Below are 22,582 nucleotides of genomic sequence, written 5' to 3'. Positions count from 1 at the left end.
GACACCCTTAGGGCCTTACAATGAGGATAATTTATAGGGAAAATATTGACCCCCCCCAAACACACACACTGGTGACAAGTCCACAAACCACACCCACAACAAGCCACACTTCTCATTGTCCAAATCCGTCTGGGTTGGTCTGCGTGGCCAAACACAAACAGTCGGCATTCAACTCCCGGGATCTGGAGAAAGTGAATGCCGCCCTATGGCTGTATCCATGTTACCCAGGACTCCCTCGGGCAGCATCCATTTTCTTCAGACGCCGGGATTTGAATGCCGAGTGTTTGTGTTGTACCAAACGGACGAACCCGGACATTTTTCCTATGTCCTCTCATTACTAATCAGCAGGTTATAAGTATCTAACCTGCCCATATCCCCCTATAGCACCTCAGCAACGTTTCCATCATATTAAAAGTTACAAGTGTCACTGTCGTTTTTTTTTTTTTTTTTGTAGAAATTAGTAGTAGAGGCGATTTTAAGAAACTTTGTAATTGGGTTTATTAGCCAAATCTGCCATTATCTGCATTCAAAAAGACTTTCCCCAGGTCCCCCCCCCCCCCCTCCTCTCTCTCATCCACTGCTCATTATCAGGAAATCTCGACTCTTTTACATCAGTCGGGCCCTGTGTAACCTATGGAGAGTGGAGGGGGGAGATTAGTCGCCAGCAGAGAACAAAGGATTACACAGCAGGACCTGTTTGAAAGCCGGTATTCAGAGGTTAGAGAGGTCAGTGCTGACTTCATAGAAGATAGCCCGGTGATGTAGCTGTAAATTAACTCTTTGTTGTCCTGTTTTGGTGCCTCATCTCCCTTCCTCCACCCCTCCCCTCTCCATAAGAGAACCATGAAGACAGGGGAGAGAGCTTCAAACTGCTTTTTCAGGATAAAAATGCATTTTTCAGCTAATAAACCCAATTACAAAGTTTCTTAAAATCGCCTGGACTATTGATTTCTGCAAAAAAATAAAATAAAATAAAATTGTAAACGACAAGTACACTTTAATTTTTATGCTAATAATTAATTTTGGTGCACTGGGGGCGGGACTACCCTGATCCAGCCCACTCTTCTAATAATAATTAGGAGGGGCAGGACAGCCAGGGGTAACTCCGCCCCCAGTGCACCAAAGCAGCTTGTTTGCCAAGAGATTAAACTCCTAACATCACGGAAAGTGTGCCGAGGATGAAGGTACGTACTTACCTTCATCCTGAGCGTCCTGTGCACTATAGGCTCTAGAAAACAATTCAATGGTTGGCAACTGCAATACAGGCCAGGGATGGTTACACAAGCAATGATAGTGAATGTGGGGTCTGCATCTGCACTGGTGGTGATTGTAGCAGCACATTACACTTCTGTGTCACGTGGCCCCGACCTTATGGCCTCTGATGGCTGGTGTTCAGTATACATTCTCGGCATTGATATACAGAATATAATAGTATATGTAATAGTATATAATATAACCGATTACTTTACTGACAGTTATAATCGCCATAGTTCAGATCAGCACCAGTACACTGGCTTCGCTTTACTGTAAGCGGTCACGTGCTGCCGCTCAGTATCCAAAGGCACAACGCAGACGCCCCCTCTCCGGTTGCTAGGGACCGCTTGTACGTCACTTCCGCTTCCAGCGACACTACGCACGCGCTCTCTGGTTGCTAGGGACCGCGCACGTCACTTCCGCTTCCGGATTCAGTCTGTCCCATGTGTTCTACATGCACATAGGCATTCCTTGGTCGCCGGTGTTGCTCGTGAGTGTGACTTTCCCTTGTATCATGAGTGTGTCCGGTTTTGTATATCACGGGCCGCCCCTTACACTGTTGTATAGAAACAGGCTCCTCTGAGATTCCACTGGGGGAGAGACATTGCAGCTGTCTCCTCTGTGTATCTTCTTCTATAATGGCGAGTAGTCACTGAAGAGAAGTAACTGGTGTTATGTCTAGAATATCAGTCATGGCCGCCCAGTGATCAGCAACAACCAATAACTATTACATTCTACAATATCATTCAGTCCTCTTTTTGTGATGTCCGTATTAAAGGGGTACTCCGGGCGGGGGGCCTTCTCTCAGTATCACACTGCTCCGGACTCCGTCCACTTGTGTCTCAGATGGGACCTGAGACGCCCCCGCTCTGGACGTCAGTGTCTTCACCCACCCCCTCCCTGGAAATACTGAGAAAAGGCCTCCCACCCGGAGTACCCCTTTATTATTATTATAGTGCTTGAAAAAGCTTCATAACAGGACGCACTGGTACGCCCAGGGTCGTCTGGGGACTGGCACCCAAGGTGTACCGGTATGCCCAACGTCGTCTAGGGCAGTGCTTCTCAATTCCAGTCCTCAGGCCTCACCAACAGGTCGTGTTTTGAGGATTTCCTAATGCTGTGCTTACACGGAGCGATAATTCGCCCGATCGTACGATTAACGATTTCAAAGTAATGATTTTTTTTTTTTATAACGATCAGCGTTTAGATGGAACGATATCGTACAGAAAATTCGTTTTGCGATCGTTTAAGCCTATCTTGCACATCGGTTAAATTGGTGAACGACCGTTTACACGGAACGATCTGTGAATTTTTTGCGAACGATCAATGACGATTTGATCAAAATGAACGATTTCTCGCTCTGTCCAAAAACATAATCTGTCAGTGGATAGTCGGGAGCCCCCATACACTTCATACTATCGCCAGCAGCAGGCTCACATGACTTTAGTATAAATAGGGGATTTATAAACACCGCTGTATCCCATGCCCGATTTATTGAGAGTAAATCAGCCAAATCTGAGGCTGCTGTGCGGCAGTCTCAGGAATCTGTATCAGCTATGAGCTGGTGTAAATCGCAGTATATTGAATTTTTGATGACGTACGGCAGGTGACATATCCCCCTTATTGTGTATGGGCAATTGGGCTGATATGGTTCCCTGGAACAATGTATAAACCTCCTGTGCGGCACGTACCGGCCACAGCTGCAGCAGGTGCTTTATACCGTTGAAAATGAAGTTTTAATCCCCGGGGGTGTAGCAGGCAAAGGTGGGCAGGTAGTCATCTGGGCGGCTCCCTGCCCATGTCTAGTCACTGCTCTCTGCCTGTCAGCATGCCCGGTGATGAGTGACAGGCACAGAAGCCCGTTACTTGAGCATAAGGAAGGAGGAGCGTCTGTCCTCTGAAACATCCAGCCGGACTGCAGGTAGTTTGGACTTGGGGAAAATGTTCTGTTTATGATCATGTTCTTATACCATGTAGCGAAGAAATAAATGACATATGCATTACTAATGCTGTGAGTATAACTGCCTCTGCCATAGGAGACTATACATAAGAAGGATTAAGGTACTGGTATACTTGCATTATTCCTTACCACACTTTGAACTGTGAATACCAGTGAGAACCATCACACTCATTTATTAAGGTGCTCCTTTGGCCCCCTAATAGCCATGCTATGTGAGATCAGCACCTGCTAGGCAATTCCGAATAAAGTTGTGCTGCTGCCTAACAATCATGGTGAATCCGCACATTTTCTGCAGTTTCAGCATCTTTAGCTGGTACCAGTATCACGGTCACCACCATTACTTGCAGCCCTGCGCTATGCAGAAGATGACGCCTCAGCATTTTCAGTGTTACCAGGGGATGCAGAAGAAATGTTAATGTCATCTTATGTCTCATTACAGAGATTCCAGCATGGGTAAGCAGAGAAAGAGACATAACTGGAAAGCGAGACAACAAGCGCAATGCACAGAGGACAAGTCCGAACCCAAGCTAAATGTGGAGGTTGAAGTAGAAGGTGAGATATTTATAGCATGTAGTAGCATGGAAATAATGTATATGACAGACAGCTTTATTCCTAATAAAATATATTGCAGGATCTGAACAACTGAAAGGTGTGGACCAGAGCAATGCCCTAGTGTTACCATCCAAAAAGTCTAAACAAAAGAAAGTTACTGCTTCTGCGCCCACAAAAAAGCCACTAAGCCGAAAGCAGAAGAAGGCTCTACAGAAGATTTTGGAACAGAAAGAAAAAAAGAGCCAGGTTGGTCCATTTTAACTGATAGCAAAAGAGAGTGTACATTTGTGCTGTCCACCCTCAGGGAATCTGCCAGCTGTTCCAAAACGGCTGACACTGTTAGATAGGACAAGGAGACACGTGGTATCTTTCATATATCCAGCTGTGCTTCCAGAATGTACAGAAATGCTTTTATTCTCTGGTACAAGGAGTCAAAGAGGCTTTTCCTCCCTGTGTGATTGACACCTGGAACCTGAGTCCCAAGCAGGGTCAGGTAAGCCTCTTTGACTCTATACTCTACCAAAGAATAAAAGCATTGTTCTTAATACTGGGAGCTCAGCTGGATATATGAAAGGTACTGTGTGCCTTATTTGACGTACAGTGGTACCTTGGTTTAAGAGCGTTTTGGTTTAAGAGCTCACAGTTTTTAAAAATTATGACTTAGTTTAAGAGCATTGCTTTGGTTTAAGAGCTCCCTGTACTGGGTGGGAGGGGTAGTGGGGGAGGGGCATGGTCTGCATAGCTGGGTCTACAGCCCTGTACTCTGACCCAGGAAGTCTCCTTCACCTTCCAAATCATAGCAGACCCACTTCAGGCTGGGGCTCACATCAGGGGACAGGACTGTGGAGGTAATCTCTCCATAGCTGTAACCCCTCCCTCCCCGGACAGAGAGTGCTGCATGTATGTGCCCACATATGTCCTGCTCATTCCTTCCTGCTCCCTGCAGTCTCTGTCCGCCCTTGTGTTTCCCATCCTCTCCATTACTGTACAGTAACTTATAATATCACAGATTCTGCTGTTTATAAATGTTTGTTTCATTTGTTTTACATGTTATTCAGAATAATCATTTTTGGGGTGTGGAATCAATTGTCTGCATGTCTATAATTTCTTATGGGAAAATTTGCTTTGGTTTAAGGGTGGATTTGGATTACAAGCGCAGTCCTGGAACGAATGAGGCTCGTAATCCAAGGCACCACTGTATTAGCTATCTAACAGTGTCAGCAGTTTGGAAAGTGAATTGTAGCTGACAGGTCCCCCTAAATAGTTAAACACGTGTCGTTTTATTTATATTCTGCTCATGAAACTTAATAATAATAATAATAATAATAATAATAATAATAATAATAATGAAAAAGAAAATACAGGAGGAAGCTTGGCCCCCCACTGCCTGACACATATACTATACTGTTTTCCTTCTGGCAGAGATCGGATATCCTCACTAAGCTGAGTGAAGTACAAGCCTCTGAGAAAGAACTGAAGTTACTGTATACAACCTCTAAGTTGGGCACAGGGGATCGACTGTACAGTAATAAAAGGTAAGACTTTTTAGAGGGGCCATATGTAGTATTTACTGTCATTTATATATTTGTTTCTTTTTATTTCATTTTAAATAGTTAAAATGAAGGAAAACTTTATAATAAACTGATGTCATAATGTTTTTAGGGTCTATTCAGGTAAGTGGGATTTAATGTTCCACAGGCAGTTGTATCTTAGGCTACGGCGCCTTGTCACCTTGCCTGCATTGTACTGAGTTTCAGCTAAAGTAAGTGAATGTGTTGCTGTGACCGGGATAAATTTCTGGGGACAGTGGGGTCACAGCAGCTTGACTGCTGCTACTTGAGCATGTTCACTTTCATTAGCTGTGATGCAGTGCTACATGGCAATCTTTGTGTTCTTGCCAAAGTGATTATGTAGCTTTATTGGGAGTCTCGCCTCTGGGATTAAACTCTGATTAAAAAAAAAAAGGTCAATCTTCAGCTTCCTTATGGGCACTGGTCCGTTTGTCTGATGCACATCCTGACTCTCACCCTGAAGCTCCTGGTCCACTCTTTCTCCACTCCTCTGTCCTCCCCCTCCCTTTTGAGACAGAGGTCACATGATCTCTCTCTGTTTTGTTTGCAAGCTGTAACACCTCATCTGTAAACCCGCCCACCGCTGGCATCACACAGTGATTGCCTGGCCAAGGGCGAGGAAACAACAGCCTCTCCTGAGCAGTATAGGGGAAAGGGGACACTGTTGTTTCGTCCCTCTCTTTCTCTTATTCATCTATCTAGATTACTAGATTTCTATCTAGGGCTAGGAACGCATTGGAAAGTGGGAAGGGTGTCAAACAAATAGTGTGGGGTCAGTTAGCACTCCTATATGCTTTTTGTGCATTTTATGTTATTGTTTATGGGATCACTGGAGTTCCACTATAACTCTTCTTTTCTTATATAGGACAATCGATGATGTGGATAGTCAAGATTTGCAATGCGTAAATAGCATCAGCGGAGCCAATAAGAAGCGTAGGAGAAAAGCTCCAGCAGAGGATGATGGGGAACAGTCAGACAGTGTTGTGTCTTCTGACAGTTCTGATGAGGAAGAAAAGAGTGATGCAGATGAGAAGGTTGAAGAAAAGGATGGAGATATTAGCTGTCCTGTGAAGCCTGTTGATGCAGAGGTCCCACAAAGCATCCGACAAGAATCCAAACCAGAGAAAACTAAAGAGAACCCCGCTCCTCCATCCTCACAGCCTGCAATATTCATTCCCGTGGACAGAACTCCTGAAATTCAGGTTTGTATTTTAACTCACTGCTGCTGCTAATGGTACAGAACCAAATGTAGTGTGGTAAAAAAAAAATAAATGTTACATTGTCAGTATAGTTGAAAAAAAGGGAACCTGTCATATTGAAAATGCAGACCAATCTGCAGGCAGGATGTTCTAGAGTAGGATAAACTGAGCTGATTGATCCAGTGGTGTCTGCAGCAAATAAAGCTGACAGATTCCCTTTAATTCACCCACATGTTTGCAATGTTTTCTCCATGATACAAGGCCCGTATCCAATAAGTGACGCATGTAAACTTTTCTTTGTTGTCTCATTTAGGAAGCAAGGTTAAGGCTCCCAATCCTGGCTGAAGAACAAGTCATCATGGAAGCCATTAAAGAAAACCCTGTTGTTGTATTATGTGGTGAGACTGGCAGTGGGAAAACCACTCAGGTGCCGCAGTTCCTCTATGAAGCCGGCTATGGAAGGTACGTCATTGTTCCAAATGTCAGTGGTAAAATACACGCGAAAGACAATGAGTGCAAGTAAAAAATGTCAGGTAAGCTGAAAGTAGTACCAGAATTATCATAGGGGTTCCAGTGTACAGATCAGGACCCCCTTTGTTCTGACAAAAACCCTAACATCTATATTTACATGCATTACTTTAAAGTTGTTGTACACTACTCTGGTAATGTTCATGGGGGACATACAGCAAGATGAATGTGAAAGTTATGACCCCTGTGTTTGATGTGTCATTATACATTTCTTGTGCTTTCAATTTCCTAGGTTACTTAAGGCAATTGCCTCTTTGAAAATTATTTGGACATCTTACAAAGTATCTATTACGCACACTGGTCTGATACTGAACAAAGCAGGAATTGTTCCTGCACTGGATGCTGTAAATACTTGAAAGAATTAAAACAAGATTATGAAAGGAATTTTTTTTTACCATCTTAAAAGCTAGTTAAATGGCTCTTAAAGGGAACCTGTCACCCCCGTGCCGGGGTGACAGGCTCCCGACCCCCCGTTAGAGCCCCCTATACTCACCTAATCCCGCCGGGTCCCGCTTCTGGAGGTGGTCGGGTGATGAAGATCTTAGCCGCTGCAGCCCGGCGCGCGCGCTGAGAGATGAGTCCAACGCTCATAGAGAATGACGGAGCGCTGGACTCTCCTGTCATTCTCTATGGGTGTTGGACTCATCTCTCAGCGCGCGCGCCGGGCTGCAGCGGCTGAGATCTTCATCACCCAACCACCTGCAGAAGCGGGACCCGGCGGGATTAGGTGAGTATAGGGGGGCTCTAACGGGGGGTCGGGAGCCTGTCACCCCGGCACGGGGGTGACAGGTTCCCTTTAAAGTGACCCTAGTAGTCTAGAAGTAGGTTAGAGCACTTGCCATGAAAATATAAAACTTTTGACATGTCATCAAACATGTCAAAAGTTATTGATCACAGCGGGTCTCAGGAGACCGCTCTGATCAGGATATCTAGTCGGGGAGAGAGTGCAGTGGCAGTGAAATCCACTCCCCAATGCTATCTCTGTACCAGCCATTGTTGGAATTAGTGGCTGGCCAGGGAGTGGATTGCGCTGCTGCTGTGCTATATCTCCTGATCACAGCAGCTCTCAGCAGTGAGACCCCCTGTGAGCAAAAATAACCAGCAACCACATTTTCTCAGTAGTTAAAGCGCATCTGTAGTGATTTTTCAGGATAACTCATGCAGTGTATGTACATAAGGAGTAGCACTATATCTCCCTCCTTTCCCTTCATAGACTTGTAATCTGATCCGTGAGCTATCTACAAGTATTAACCAGTAAAAGAAAGCCATTGCTAAGCTGATTTTCAGAGAGGATGCAGAGAGTTTAGGAAAAAGGAGGAGAAAGAGGAGGGAAGATGCCTGATAACAGGAGGAGGAGGGAAGATGGCTAATAACATGAGGGAGGCAGAAAAAAAAAAAGTTAGTGTCACTGTCTTTTAAATTTTTTTGCATGAATCAGTAGTGCAGACGATTTTAAGAAACTTAGTTTTTGTTTTTTTTAGCCAAAAAATGCTTTTTTATCATAAAAAAGCAGTTTGAAGCTCTCCTCCCTGTCTTCATGGTTCTCTTATAGAGAGGGGAGGGGTGGAGGGAGATGAGGCACCAAAACAGGACAACAAAGAGTTAATTTACAACTACATCACCGGGCTATCTCTTCTGAGGTCAGCAGTGACCTCTCTGACCTCTGTATACTGGCTTTCACACAGCTCCCACTGTGTAATCCTTTGTTCTCTGCTCTCTGTTTGGTATAAATCTTCCTTCTTCCCCCTCCCCTCTCAATAGAACAGACAGGGCCTGACTGATGTAAACCAGTCGAAATTTCCTGATAATGAGCAGTAAATGAGAGAATGGAAGGAGGGGGGGGGGGCATGGGGAAAGTCTTTTTGAATGCAGATAATGGCATATTTGCCTAATAAACCCAATTACAAAGTTTCTTTAAATGGCCTGGACTATTGATTTCAGCAAAAAAAAAAAAAAATAATTAAAGTGACACTTTGTTAAGGAAATACATTAAACTTTGTATACAACATTTAGTCTATCCATCTCAGGGGGCCCAGCAGTGGTATACTGCAGTATACATAGGCATACCTTTTGGCAAGTATGAAAATGTATGGAGGGAACACATTGACAATCGCTGATGTAGCAGTTAATAAAGTTGTTAGACCTGGTTTAGCTGTGGCTTTACATTGCGGCGGGGGGGGGGGGGGGGGTGTTAACAGACCAGATATAGAGTGTTAACAGTGAAGAACCTCAAGGGAAATTTTTTTTTAGCTCCTTTGTTATAATTGGGATTTCTATAGTTACTTTTTTATTTTTAAAAAATATTTATAACACGCTCTTTGTGTATACATGCTGTCAGCGTATTACTTTCTTATATAACGCTGAGGCTATGTTTACACAACATCTTTTTTTTTTTGGCCATTTCGCGGCCGTTTTTTGAACACCCAACATTTTGGCACCAAGACGTGGCCGTTGCATGCAAATTCCAGCTGTCTTTTGCAAAAAAACGGATGTGTTAAGGCGCCCAAATGACGGGTGTCCAAAGAAAAGGCTGCGAAATGGCCAAAAAACTAAGATGTGTGATCATAGTCCATGAAGTAAAGTAGAGGCTGTTCTCTTAGGTAATTCCCTTTTTTTTTGGTCCCTTAGTGAGAATGACATCATCGGTATCACAGAACCTCGTCGTGTAGCAGCAGTCACCATGTCACAAAGAGTGGCTCTTGAGATGAACTTGCCTCAGAAGTAAGTGGTAGCTGCAGAGTTTGTGGTTTACTTCATCGACTTATAATTATATGTTACCTTCTTTTCTTCTCGGACATAAAGATGTATGTATATATATATATAAGACGCCAGTTTAAATGTGAGACTGTCAGGTTATAGTAGAAAGCATTGTGTCTGGGTCAGGGAACCTTGGCTCTCCAGCTGTTGCAAGACTACAACTCCCATCATGCCTGGACAGCTAAAGCTTTGGCTGTCCAAGTATGATGGGAGTTGTAGTTTTGTAACAGCTGGAGAGCCAAGGTTCTCTACCCCTGGTCTAGGTGCAGAATATTTGTTTCACTGTTGGGCTTATAATGAAAGTTGAGCTGATGTGTCAAAATGTTCTGGTTCATCAATGCTCCCCCAACATTCAGTGTTTGATTCCCACGTGGCTGCAGAAGTTGGATGCCGCCCTAGGGTTGCCAGGAAAACATGGATACGGCCTATGGCTGTATTTATATTTTCCAGGACCTCCTAGAGTGGCATCCAACTTCTGCAGCCACGTGGGAATCAAACACTGAATGTTGGGAGAATATTGACACACTAGAACATTTTGACAGATCAGCTCAACACTTATTGTAATCAACCTTTGTAACTAGGTCGGTCTTCCTGCTCTCCGTGCTTTCAGGACATCTGTCAGCACACGAACATGGCCTGAGCTGCTGACAGCGTTATAAAGCTGTGAAATAAAGGCAATGGTACCTTTTGTTTAGCAGTCCACATTTTGTGTACTTATAAAATGACCATTTTTATCTTTAAAAAAAAAAAGAAAGAGAGTCCAGCAGCACCGATAGATCCAAGTTGCAAGTAGTGAGGGATGCATGCTGGTAACCCACAATCCCAGTATGTGGATAGTAGAACAGGAAACGAGACCCAACAGCATCCAGGTTAGATAATCTTCAAGACTTTATTGAGAAATCAAGTAGAAAATCAGAACATTGTATTTTCTAGTTGGTTCTTTAATAAAGTCTTGAAGACTATTCTGGATGCTGTTGGAACTCTTGCTTCCTGTTTTAACTTGTGTCAAAGAGACTTTCCTAAGGCCTTGATGTGCCCAAGCCTGGAAGAATTCCAACATTAAGCCCTGTCGGGCCATAGCAGGTAGACTCATTATTGTACGGACAAGGAGAGAAAGGAGCTGCTGCAGCTCACACCTATGGCTGACACTAATGTCTATCGGCTACATTTAAAAACCAACGCCAGGATGTTGGTGTATAATTTTATCAAACCATATTGCCCCATGTACCACGTGCAGGTCCTCTGGTTCACATAAAGAGTCCCTACGCTAACTTACCATCGTGTCAGTCAGCGACCGCCAACCCCGCAAAGCGAGCACAAACAGGGAAGGGAGGCCATAGAACGGCCCTGCAACCCCACTGTCACAGGACCTATCCCCAAGGCCCCCCCAAAACCCAGCAGGCACTGCCGGCGGAGAAAGCTGTCACCAAGTAACACCAGTGAGAATAAGGTCTAATACACTCACCGGCCGAGGTTCGGGTTCGATACACCCGGAGGACCGCCTCGAAAACTGGGATACAGCCATAGCCATAGGCTGTATTGCATTTTTTCAGGCGGTCCTCAGGCTGTATCCACCCTCTCCACGAAGTGGGCAGACAGCGGGAACCAGAAGCCGAGAGTTCAGGTTCATATGAACCCGAACCTCGGCCGGTTCGCTCATGTCTAATAATAAGATGTTTTGTTTTTTTTTTTGTTTTATTTCAGTGTTGTTTCTTATCAAATCCGATATGAAGGAAATGTTTCCCCTGAAACAAAAATAAAGTTCATGACTGATGGTGTACTGCTGAAAGAAATTCAGAAGGTGAGCCTCTTCATTATCCATGACTGTAAAACACGCACAGATTTACAGTATGAGTCCATCTAGGTCATATGACACAGACCTGGGAGAGAACGTCCAGAAGTGCAGACTTCTCCTGACTCTCGATCATCCAGGGTCTGCACACATTTTGACATTTCGAAGGTTTTGTTGTTTTTTTGGCAGTGCCCATTTACTTGATTCAACGGATTATGAGATTGAAAGGCCTACTTGCCAGGTTTGGTGTCGGTCTACACATTGCTTTAAAAGGTACCTCTAATTTGAATCATGAAGCTGCATACCCATTCAAAGTCCCAGCAGGTCTGTAGTCTGCTGCTAAAGCAAGTGGTGTACAAGACTACCGGAAGCTCTATAGACTTACATTATAATGCACCTATATTGCAAGTCTTTAGGGCTTGTGCCATGTCTGTATACTGCTCGCTTTAGTAGCAGACTACAGTCCTGCTGGGAGTTTCATGATCCAAATGAGAGGTACCCTTTAACCCCTTCCCACTCCATCACGTACCCGAACGTCTTGGGGTGGGTAGCAAGGTTCAGAGACGGGTCATGCCAGGACTGCAGCTATTAGCCGGTGTGAGCCGATTACCGTGTCCAGGTAATTAACCATTTAAATGTCACTGTCAATAATGGCTATAAAACCCCATCACCCCATCACCTAGTGGTGATGCGATCAAGGAGGGATGATCCCTGCTTATGGCCTGGCCTCAGCGATGCTATGACTCTGATCGCAGCTTGGCAATCCCTTACTATCGGCTCCAGCAACCCAAAGTAATCGAGAACCAATCTCAGAGATCAGTGCAGTGATCATAGAAATCCCCCAGGTGGACTTTGAGTTAGGCCCCGTTCCCACTGAGTAAAACTAACGGAATTCCGTGGCGGAATTGTCCGCCGCGGAATGCCGTTAGCCTCCCGCTCATAATGGGAGTCTATGGGAGGTGCGTGCTCCTGCCCTGTCCGCGCTGAAGAATGAACATGTTCATTCTTCAGCGCGGACAGGGCAGGAGCGCGCGCCTCCCATAGACTCCCATTATGAGAGGGAGGCTAACGGCATTCCGCCGCGGACAATTCCGCTAGTTTTGCTCAGTGGGAACAGGGCCTTACTGTAACAAAATTTTACAGTGGTGCTTTGGATTATGAGCATAATTCGTTCCGGGACCGCGCTTGTAATCCAAATCCATTCATAAACCAAAGCAAATTGTCACATAAGAAATCATTGAAATGCAGACAATTGGTTCCAAACCCAAAAAATAATGATTTTATATACTGAATAACATGTAGAACAGATGAAACATCTGCATATGTCATATTATTAGTTGCTGTACAGTATAGCAATCAGCATGTGGTGTATAATGTATAGCTGTGCTTCTCAATTCCAGTCCTCGGGCCTCACCAACAGGTCATGTTTTGAGGATTTCCCATACAAAGATCACCTTTGATACTACCTGATGCACTGAGTACAATTATATCACCTGTGAAATCCTAAGGAAAACCTCAAAACATGACCTGTTGGTGAGGCCTGAGGACTGGAATTGAGAAGCACTGATGTATAGTAAGGGCATAACCCTGATAACACAGCAGTAGTTTGTAGATAGAGATCCCCATAATGCAGTAGCGTAGTACAACAGGCGAGAATAGAGAAGCAGGGCTGCTGTCATAGGTCTGTGTGGTCACATGACAGCAATGGGGAAGGGGTGTGTGTTCAGGATGGACTAATCAGGACTGATAGAGACTGCAGAGAGCATGCGGGAATGAGCAGGGCAGATGTGGGCAGAGTAAAGCAGCACTTCCTGTCCAGGGAGAGAGGGGTTAAAGCCATGGAGAGATTACCTCCACAGTCCTGTCCCCTGATGCAAGCCCCAGCCTGAGGTGGATGATTTGGAAGGTGAGGGAGACTTTCTGGGTCAGAGTACAGGGCTGTAGACCCCGCTATGCAGACCATGCCCCCCCCCCCCCCAACCCAGTAGAGGGAGCTCTTAAACCAAAGCAATGCTCTCAAACCAAGTCACAATTTTGAAAAACTGTGAGTTCTTCTTGCAAAACACTTTTAAACCAAGGAACCACTATGTTTTTTTTCATTATTTTTCATCATTCATTTTTTATAAATAAAAAAAATAAACATATTTGCTATTGCTGCGTGCAGAATCGCCCGAACTATTAAACTATTGCATTTCTGATCTTCCATGGTAAACAGCGTTTGTGCAAAAAACGCCAAAATGCTAAATTGCGGATTTTTGGTCACATCAGATTCAGAAAAATTGTAATATAAAGTAATCAAAAAGTTGCATATAGGCAAACAAGGTACCGATAGAAAGTACAGGTGATGGCGCAAAAAATGACACCTCACACAGCCCCATAGACCAAAGGATACAAGTTTTGTAAGGATGGGAATGGAGCATTTTTATAGTTATATAAATTGCCTATCGTTGTAGTCGTACTGACTTGAGGAACTTAGGTAACATGTCAGTTTTACCATAGAGTGAATTGTGTAAACACGAAAGCCTCAAAATTTTACTGCGCATATATATTTTTTTTCCTGGATTTGCAGCATATTTTAGGATTAAGATTCAAGGATTAAGGAAGGGTTAAGATTAGAGATGAGCGAACCTGGAGCATGCTGGAGTCCATCCGAACCCGAACGTTCGGCATTTGATTAGCGGTGGCTGCTGAACTTGGATAAAGCCCTAAGGCTATGTGGAAATAATGGATATAGTCATTGGCTGTATCCATGTTTTCCAGACAACCTTAGAGCTTTATCCAAGTTCTGCAGCCCCAGCTAATCAAATACCGAACGTTCGCTTATCTCTAATTAAGATTCAAAGTACAATTGATACTGCAATAAATAAGGGCTCATGTGGGTCTGTAGGTGAAAAAATGCAAGCGCTATGGCCTTTTAAACACGAAAAAATTTAGTGATTATTAAAAATATATTATTGTTTGATGCTTGGCTTTGATTTTTAACCATTTTCATTATTTTTGTTTCCTTTTAGGATTTCTTGCTTACGAGATATCGAGTAATAATCATTGATGAAGCTCACGAACGCAGTGTCTACACGGATATTTTGATAGGACTCTTATCCCGCATTGTTCCTCTTCGTACGAAGGTGGTCTTAAATGAATCTGTCACATTCTGCTTTACTTGACTGTTGCATTATATTATATATTCCTGTATACTGCTAATACAATGTGTGTGCAATTATTTTACAGAAAGGAATCCCTTTAAAGTTGATCATCATGTCGGCTACTCTGCGTATTGAAGATTTCACTGAAAACAAAAGGCTCTTTCCTATTGCTCCTCCAGTGATTAAGGTGAAGGAAACTGAACAATTGACTAAAAAAGAAATGTTGGAAGTCTTTGTGATCCAGAATGTCCACTAATGTGTTTGTTACTGTATCCGTGTCTTTTTAGGTGGATACCAGGCAGTTTCCAGTCACGGTTCACTTTAATAAACGGACTCCACTAGATGACTATGCAGGGGAATGTTTTAGAAAGGTCTGCAAGATTCACAGAATGCTCCCGTCAGGTAGTGTTGTAGCTTATGAAGAAGTTGAATAATGGAATAATCCTTTTAGGTTTCTTACATGTATCTTGCTTGCTCTGTACTGATGAGGGGCAAGAACCCTGAAACAGCTGTCTACAGATGGTTCACACTTTCTGGTAAAGTTATCTAGCATTGCTTATTAAGTCCCTAGTCACATTTTGTGTATTCTTATAGGGGTACTCCGGCAAAAACATTTCTCCTGCAGGAAGCAGTATATTCTTTCCAGTCTGACACAGTGCTCTGTGCTGCCATCTCTGTCCATATTAGGAACTGTCCAGAGCAGGACAGGTTTTCTATGGGAATTTGCTGCTGCTCTGGACAGTTCCTGACATTGACAGAGATGGCAGCAGAGAGCACTGTGTTAAACTGGAAAGAATTAATCACTTGCTGCAGGACAGACAGCAGCTGATAAGTACTGAAACACTGGAGATTTTTAAATAGAAGTTACTACAAATCTATATAGCTTTCTAACACTAGGTGATTTGAAAGAAAAAAAAAATGTCCCCTTGGCTAGAACCCCTGGAGTTCTCCTTAGCTAGATCCAAGCCTTGGCTTGAGGGTAAAGCTACATGAAAAAGGTGGCAACTGCTTTGAGAGCTGCTTTGTATATCCTTCTTACATGTGGGAAAAATCTTTAAAAACTCCTTACTACAGTATGTTGTTACTTTGTGCCATTGCAGAGGTCTGGTAGTGCAACACTGTTAATAAAAGAAAATGTTAATAACGTGTAAAACAAATTCAGATGCTTCCTAACATTTGTCTTATAGTGTATATCTCTTTTATTTTTAGGCGGAATCTTAGTGTTCCTCACAGGTCAAGCGGAAGTACATTCGCTATGTAGACGATTGAGAAAAATGTTTCCTTACCGAGGAAAACAAGGACCTAAAGGTGAGTGGCTCAAAAGCTGACAGTCACAGTGTACCAGCAGAAGTAAGAGCTGACAGTCACAGTGTACCAGCAGAAGTAAGAGCTGACAGTCACAGTGTACCAGCAGAAGTAAGAGCTGACAGTCAGTGTACCAGCAGAAGTAAGAGCTGACAGTCAGTATACTAGCAGAAGTAAGAGCTGACAGTCACAGTGTACCAGCAGAAGTAAGAGCTGACAGTCACAGTGTACCAGCAGAAGTAAGAGCTGGCAGTCACAGTGTACAAGCAGATGTAAGAGCTGACAGTCACAGTGTACCAGCAGAAGTAAGAGCTGACAGTCACAGTGTACCAGCAGAAGAGCTGACAGTCAGTGTACCAGCAGAAGTAAGAGCTGACAGTCACAGTGTACCAGCAGGAGTATGAGCTGACAGTCACAGTGTACCAGCAGAAGAGCTGACAGTCAGTGTACCTGCAGAAGTAAGAGCTGACAGTCACAGTGTACCAGCAGGAGTATGAGCTGACAGTCACAGTGTACCAGCAGAAGTAAGAGCTGACAGTCACAGTGTACCAGCAGAAGTAAGAGCTGACAGTCACAGTGTACCAGCAGAAGAGCTGACAGTCAGTGTACCAGCAGAAGTAAGAGCTGACAGTCACAGTGTACCAGCAGAAGTAAGAGCTGACAGTGTACCAGCAGAAGTAAGAGCTGACAGTGTACCAGCAGAAGTAAGAGCTGACAGTGTACCAGCAGAAGTAAGAGCTGACAGTGTACCAGCAGAAGTAAGAGCTGACAGTGTACCAGCAGAAGTAAGAGCTGACAGTCACAGTGTACCAGCAGAAGTAAGAGCTGACAGTGTACCAGCAGAAGTAAGAGCTGACAGTCACAGTGTACCAGCAGAAGTAAGAGCTGACATTTATCTCCTTGTTTAGCTTACGCTTTGAGGCCTAGACCACACAACATATAAAGATATATGGCTGTTGGACAGTCATCATTTTACACCCAAATAATGTCCGTTATTGAAAAAAAAGCAGTTGTTATTTTGAAATAACGGTTGTTTTTCGGGCGCAAAATGAGAGCAGCCCAAAAGAAAGTGGATCAATCAGCCAAAAAAACAAAAAGAAATGTTGTGTGGCCATATACAGCAGAACAATAAGACTGATCAGGATGGAAGTTTGGCCTCAAATCGTGAACTTAAATGTTTTTGCTCACTGACTGGAAAGAAAGAAGTAAGACCTACAAAATAGTGAAGAATATCATATTTGTTTTTCAGCCATAGAGGAAAATGATGAAGATGCACAAGAAGCAAAAGCGCTAAAAGAGTTTAAGAAGTCAAAACCAAGAAAGAGTTTGGTAATTGCATTTTTTTTATTATTTTAATGTCGCTCTGTTTTGCTTTTGTTAGTTTAGTCCCATTTTCTTTAGGCTCTTACAGTTTTTACTTTTGCCAATAATTCATTACATTTTTTTATCTTTATTTAGAACCTTCCTAAAATCAGCTTAGACAGTTACTCAGCTTTGCCTGTGGATGAAGGGGATGAAGATCGGGAGGCTGGTGGAGATGATGATGAAGAGGAGGAAGAGGGGTCAGACTTTGACCTGGACTTAGGAAATGCTGGATCAGATATAGGTGTTTGTTACTCTTATTTCTCCTTTGTTTTACTGAACACACAGCTTGTTGTGCAGCGTTTAAAAATACACGTGTAATGTTTGCTGTAGGGAAAAGATACACGTATGATCAGTATATAAACTGCTGCTTTATCATCAGTTTCTGCTGTGGTGAAAGTATGTTTTAGAGGTACAGTGATTGAGTAATGTAAGATTGAGCATGCTACAACTTCCTCTATTATTACTTTATGGTCGCTGTCCAACTCAAGCGTTAAACAGATCCATAGAGCCTCATTCATCCGATGGAGACCCAAAATTTTTTTTTTTGGCATACATTGTGGACATTTGCCAGATAGCGCAGACTACCACAGAATTTGCGTTTGTATAGTGTGTCTCCCCATGTAATACAGAAACAACTATGTGTTATTCATCACAAGTTAGGGCCCAATTACATGGGAAGGTTATCTGCCCATGTCCACGCTCCCTGGTCTCCTCCTGGCTTCCTCCTCACCAATGTCGCAGCTGAGGTATTTGAGACTGTCTCTGAAGTGACAGGCTACTTAACCAATCACTGGCCACGGCTCTGTCTTGTCTTGGCAAGTGATTGGCTGAGGAGCCTGTGAATGCTGAGACGTGTCAGCAGCACCTGCGGGGAGAAGCCAGGAGGACACCAGGCGAGCGTGGACATGTAAGTATTACTTTATTATTTTCTATTTACACAGCATGACCTGCAAGATCATCTAGCCATGTTATAGGCTCTGTAAGCGAGTGTCAGTCTAGCAGATCACAGCTCGCTTACTGCTATTGTCAGGCCATGTAATACAGCCCTTCGAGGTACATACATATCAAATGGAGATTTTCAAACATGTCTCTTTCAGTCAGATCCCTAAGTTGCACTGATGTCATAATTGTATTTGCCATTTCCATTGCACAAAAAATGCTGTCATTTAATGTTATAAATATGCAATAAAATAACCTCTTTCACTTTCTTTTTTTAGATGAAGAATCTGACTCCTCTCTTCCACTCTATGTATTATCATTGTATTCCTTGCTAGCTCCAGAAAAGCAAGCCATGGTAACAGACTTCTTACTAATTCTTCTGTGTAGCACTCGTACTTTGCTTTATGATGGCTTATGGTTTGATGTGTTTTCGTGCAGGTCTTTCGCCCCCCACCAGGTGGTACTAGACTATGTGTTGTGGCCACCAATGTGGCAGAAACATCTCTTACTATTCCCGGTATAAAATATGTGGTTGACTGCGGAAAAGTAAAGAAAAGATTCTATGATAAAGTTACTGGTGTTTCCTCTTTCCGTGTGGACTGGACTTCTCAAGCTTCAGCCGATCAGAGAGCAGGAAGAGCCGGGCGTACGGAAGCTGGTCACTGCTACAGGTGACTTTCCTCCATTGCTGACTTTTTTGTGGGGAGGAGGGAAAATGTCATTGTATTCCATAAAGTGAGTGATAGCTGTCAGCCGCTCTCTCACCTGTTCACCTCATTCACTTGATTGGTTTGGGAGCGGCTGTCAGACTCCTCTGATAGTGGCTTATCCCCTGGAAAGCAAAAAGATCAGTTTGAAATCCAACATGGCAGATCAACATCATCAGAAGGCCCCATACACATGTGGATTCAGTCCTCTTTTTTTCTAGTATTTATGATGGCCACTGTTATATCATCCACACACTTTGATAAACTTGCTATACTCAGCGAACCTGTCAAAATGTTTGGTTCGACCAATGTTATTTAAACCTGAACGCTTAGCATTTAATTCCCTGCGGCTGCGTCTTCCAGGCAACCCTAGAGCGGTATACGACTTCTGAAGCCTCCGGGAATCAAATGCTGAGGGTTCCGATAACTGAACCCAAACATTTTGTCATTACTCATAACTTCAGTGATTGTCAATGTGAGATTGTTCTGATATGCTTTGATTCATTTAGGGCATATCCTGTCATGTATATGTAGAATGTTCTCATTATATTTCCGCTGCTTTCCCAAAAATAAGACATCCCCTTAAAATAAGACATAGTAGAGGTTTATCTGAATTGCTAAAAATAAGGCCTACCCTGAAAAAAGGACCTAGCAAAGTTTTTGTTTGGAAGAATGGCCCTCGAACAGAACACCAAGGCATGCAGCTGTGATTTTTTTAGCCCGACGCCAGCGTCCCCTACTTTCACTGTCCGTTACAGAGCAGGACAGGAGGACCATCACCTGCCTCCAACCTTGATATTCTCTTCTGCGGCTGTCACTTGAAAATGTGCAGGCAAGGTATTAAGGGGCCTGTCCCCTGTCACCATCCCCTTTGTCCCCTACCGCCAGATGTAGGGCTGCACACAGTCTGCTATTATCCCGTTGCCTACCTCCATACCGTACGCTGTCACTGCTGTGCTGTACGAGTGTGCTGGGATGGGATCCCCCTGTTGGCGGGAAGCCACTATACCATACGCTGTGCTGTGGTGAGCTCCCCTGGATTGAAAGCCGCCATACCACACGCTCTGTCTCTGCTGTGCATGTGACATTAATTCTTCTTCATGGAAAAATAAAACATCCCCTGAAAATAAGACTTAGAGCATCTTTGGGAGCAAAAACTAATGAAATGAAAAAGCTAAATGAAATTCTCTTCTTAGGCTATGCAGTAACCCATTGAAAATGCAGTGTGAATACATCACTTAGTTGCAGTAATTAAAGTAGAAATCAGGCGAAAATTTTTATGAAAGTATTGCCCTCCAAAAGTTATACAAATCCCCAATATACACTTATTATGAAAAATTCTTATAAAGTGCTTTTTTCCCTTCACTTTCTACTGCATCAAGGCTTCACTTCCTGGATAACATGGTGATGTCACTTCCTGGATAACATGGTGATGTCACGACCTGACTCCCAGAGCTGTGCAGGCTTTGGCTGCTGGAGAGGATGATGGCAGAGGGATGCTCAGTGTCCAGTGCCCTGTTTCCCTCAGTGTCCCCCTGCCATCATCCTCTCCAGCAGCCACAGCCCGCACATGTCTGGGAGTCGGGTTGTGACATTGCCATGTTATCCAGGAAGTGACCTCACCATGTTATCCAGGAAGTGACATCACCATGGTATCCAGGAAGTGACATCACCGTGTTATCCAGGAAGTGACATCACCATGTTATCCAGGAAGTAAAGCCTTGATGCAGTAGTAAGTGCAGGGAAAAAAGCACCTTATAAGCATCTCCCATAATAAATGTATATTGGGGATTTGTATAACTTTTGGAGGGCAATACAATACTTTCATAAAAATTTTCGTCGGACTTCTCCTTTAATCATTACACTGCTGTCCAGCCGCGCTTCATTGCGTTAACTCTATCTTGTGTGAACATCCCCTTAGTTACTTCTGATCTTTTTTAACAAGACAGATATTCCTGCTGTTTGTGCAACCCCCTAATATCTACTTTCATATTCACATAGGTTGTATTCTTCGGCAGTCTTCAGTGATTTTGAAGAGTTTTCCCAACCCGAAATAACAAGACGTCCTGTAGAAGATTTAGTTCTTCAAATGAAAAGTTTGAATATTGAAAAGGTGAAAGGAAATGTCCACACTGTATTATGGAGATTTTGATTTTACTGCTAAAATTACAAAAACTAAAAGTTACTGCTCCACATTAACCTTGAGACTAATGGACATTGTAATTGTAACTGGGGGTATAACAATATGTATGTAACTAATAGCTAATGAAAGCAATGTGTTACACATCAGTTATAGGGTATTCTGGTTAGGTACATTACATGTTGAATCACGCCCCCTCCACTTCCCCACCGACCAGAGACTAAGGGCCCTATTACACGAGACCATTATCATGCAAATGATCGTTTTATTGTTTGAATTTGAACAATAATCGTTTGTGTAAATGCAGGCAATGATCGAACGACCAACGAGAAATTGTTTATTGTTCGTTAGATGCTGACACCAAAATCATTGGTAATTGTTTGCTGTAATTGCGCATTCGATCAATAATCATTCACGGTAATTCCACATTGTTCCTTCATTTGCTGGGATGAGATGGAGTAAACATATGTAGTAACTATCGTGACCAACGACTATCGATCTGTGTAAATGGTGAGCAATTTCAGGTTACCGATAAACAATATTGTTTGCGATAGTTTTTTTCCTAAAATTAGCTTGGCCTTATAGGACCCTAACAATTCGTTCCACACTGGTTATCTTTTCAGTATCCTTCCCCCAGCTCTGAGCTGCTGCTTCGTGCTGAAGACACAGGAAACTGTGTGCTTTGTGTGAGCTGTTGACTCAATCTCTGTTGTGAATTCCTTCCTCCTCCCTTCCGAGACAGCTCATGTAAACAATTTCCCTGGCTTGCTGTCACTGAACTCTGTGATGCCCGAAAGGTTAATCTAAGATCAAGTGACCTTACTGTGATTAACCTTCCTGACATTATAGAGTGCAGAAACGTCAACAGCCAGGGACACTGTTTACATGAGCCACCTTGGAAGGGAGGATGGAGAGAAAAGCTCACATACAGTTTTTTGTGTCTTCCGCAGAAAGCAGCAGCTCAGAACTGAGGGAAGAAGACTGAAAAGATAATAACATGTATTGAAGGAATGAGTTAGTCTCCAGGAGGGTGGATGATTCAGCATGTATTTTACCTAACTAGCAAACCCACCTATTAACTATTGTGACAACATGCCTGCTCAGCAAACGTTTGGCCAGCAGCTATGGCTACAGATTGAATGTCCTCCTGTTTGGTGGACTTGTTCTTAGGTATTTTATGTCTGTAAATAACCTATTGATTTGGTTTCAGGTGGTAAATTTCCCCTTTCCTACCCCACCTTCGACTGATGCTTTGATAGCAGCCGAGGAGTTATTAATCGCTCTTGGAGCATTGCAAGAGCCCCCCAAAACTGGCAGGTATGCTCATGATATGACTGATACCTATATTATAATGCTAAGTATTATAATGC

The 22,582-nt window shown here is 43.4% G+C and overlaps 1 protein-coding gene and 1 long non-coding RNA gene across 3 annotated transcripts in view; one reads left to right on the top strand and one right to left on the bottom strand.

Annotated features, from left to right (window-relative positions):
- DHX37 (DEAH-box helicase 37) overlaps positions 1-22,582 on the top strand; it is a 34,717-nt gene that overhangs the window by 2,260 nt on the left and 9,875 nt on the right. Inside the window, exons 1-18 of one of the 2 annotated variants that reach the window (XM_069960955.1) lie at positions 1,616-1,744; positions 3,654-3,766; positions 3,846-4,012; positions 5,189-5,301; positions 6,203-6,539; positions 6,850-6,998; positions 9,693-9,785; positions 11,526-11,622; positions 14,625-14,738; positions 14,842-14,943; positions 15,044-15,158; positions 15,966-16,064; positions 17,311-17,390; positions 17,520-17,667; positions 18,644-18,720; positions 18,804-19,036; positions 21,074-21,185; positions 22,423-22,529. In XM_069960955.1, coding sequence (XP_069817056.1) covers positions 3,664-3,766; positions 3,846-4,012; positions 5,189-5,301; positions 6,203-6,539; positions 6,850-6,998; positions 9,693-9,785; positions 11,526-11,622; positions 14,625-14,738; positions 14,842-14,943; positions 15,044-15,158; positions 15,966-16,064; positions 17,311-17,390; positions 17,520-17,667; positions 18,644-18,720; positions 18,804-19,036; positions 21,074-21,185; positions 22,423-22,529 — 2,246 coding nt within the window. In that variant the 5' untranslated portion in view covers positions 1,616-1,744; positions 3,654-3,663. Of the gene's footprint in view, positions 1-1,615; positions 1,745-3,653; positions 3,767-3,845; positions 4,013-5,188; positions 5,302-6,202; positions 6,540-6,849; positions 6,999-9,692; positions 9,786-11,525; positions 11,623-14,624; positions 14,739-14,841; positions 14,944-15,043; positions 15,159-15,965; positions 16,065-17,310; positions 17,391-17,519; positions 17,668-18,643; positions 18,721-18,803; positions 19,037-21,073; positions 21,186-22,422; positions 22,530-22,582 lie in introns of those variants that run through there. The other variant, XM_069960956.1, reaches the window with a different exon arrangement.
- Positions 17,396-22,582, bottom strand: part of LOC138785245 (uncharacterized) — a 71,978-nt gene continuing 66,791 nt past the window's right edge. The window contains exons 2-3 of the long non-coding RNA XR_011362089.1: positions 19,131-19,197; positions 17,396-17,750 (exon numbers count right to left, since the gene is read on the bottom strand). This is a non-coding gene — a long non-coding RNA (uncharacterized lncRNA). The remainder of the gene's footprint in view (positions 17,751-19,130; positions 19,198-22,582) is intronic.

The sequence above is a fragment of the Dendropsophus ebraccatus genome, chromosome 3 (assembly GCF_027789765.1).
Source record: "Dendropsophus ebraccatus isolate aDenEbr1 chromosome 3, aDenEbr1.pat, whole genome shotgun sequence".
NCBI lineage: Eukaryota > Metazoa > Chordata > Amphibia > Anura > Hylidae > Dendropsophus > Dendropsophus ebraccatus.
Note: the sequence above shows the minus strand (reverse complement) of the source record. Positions and strands in the feature narration are given on the sequence as shown.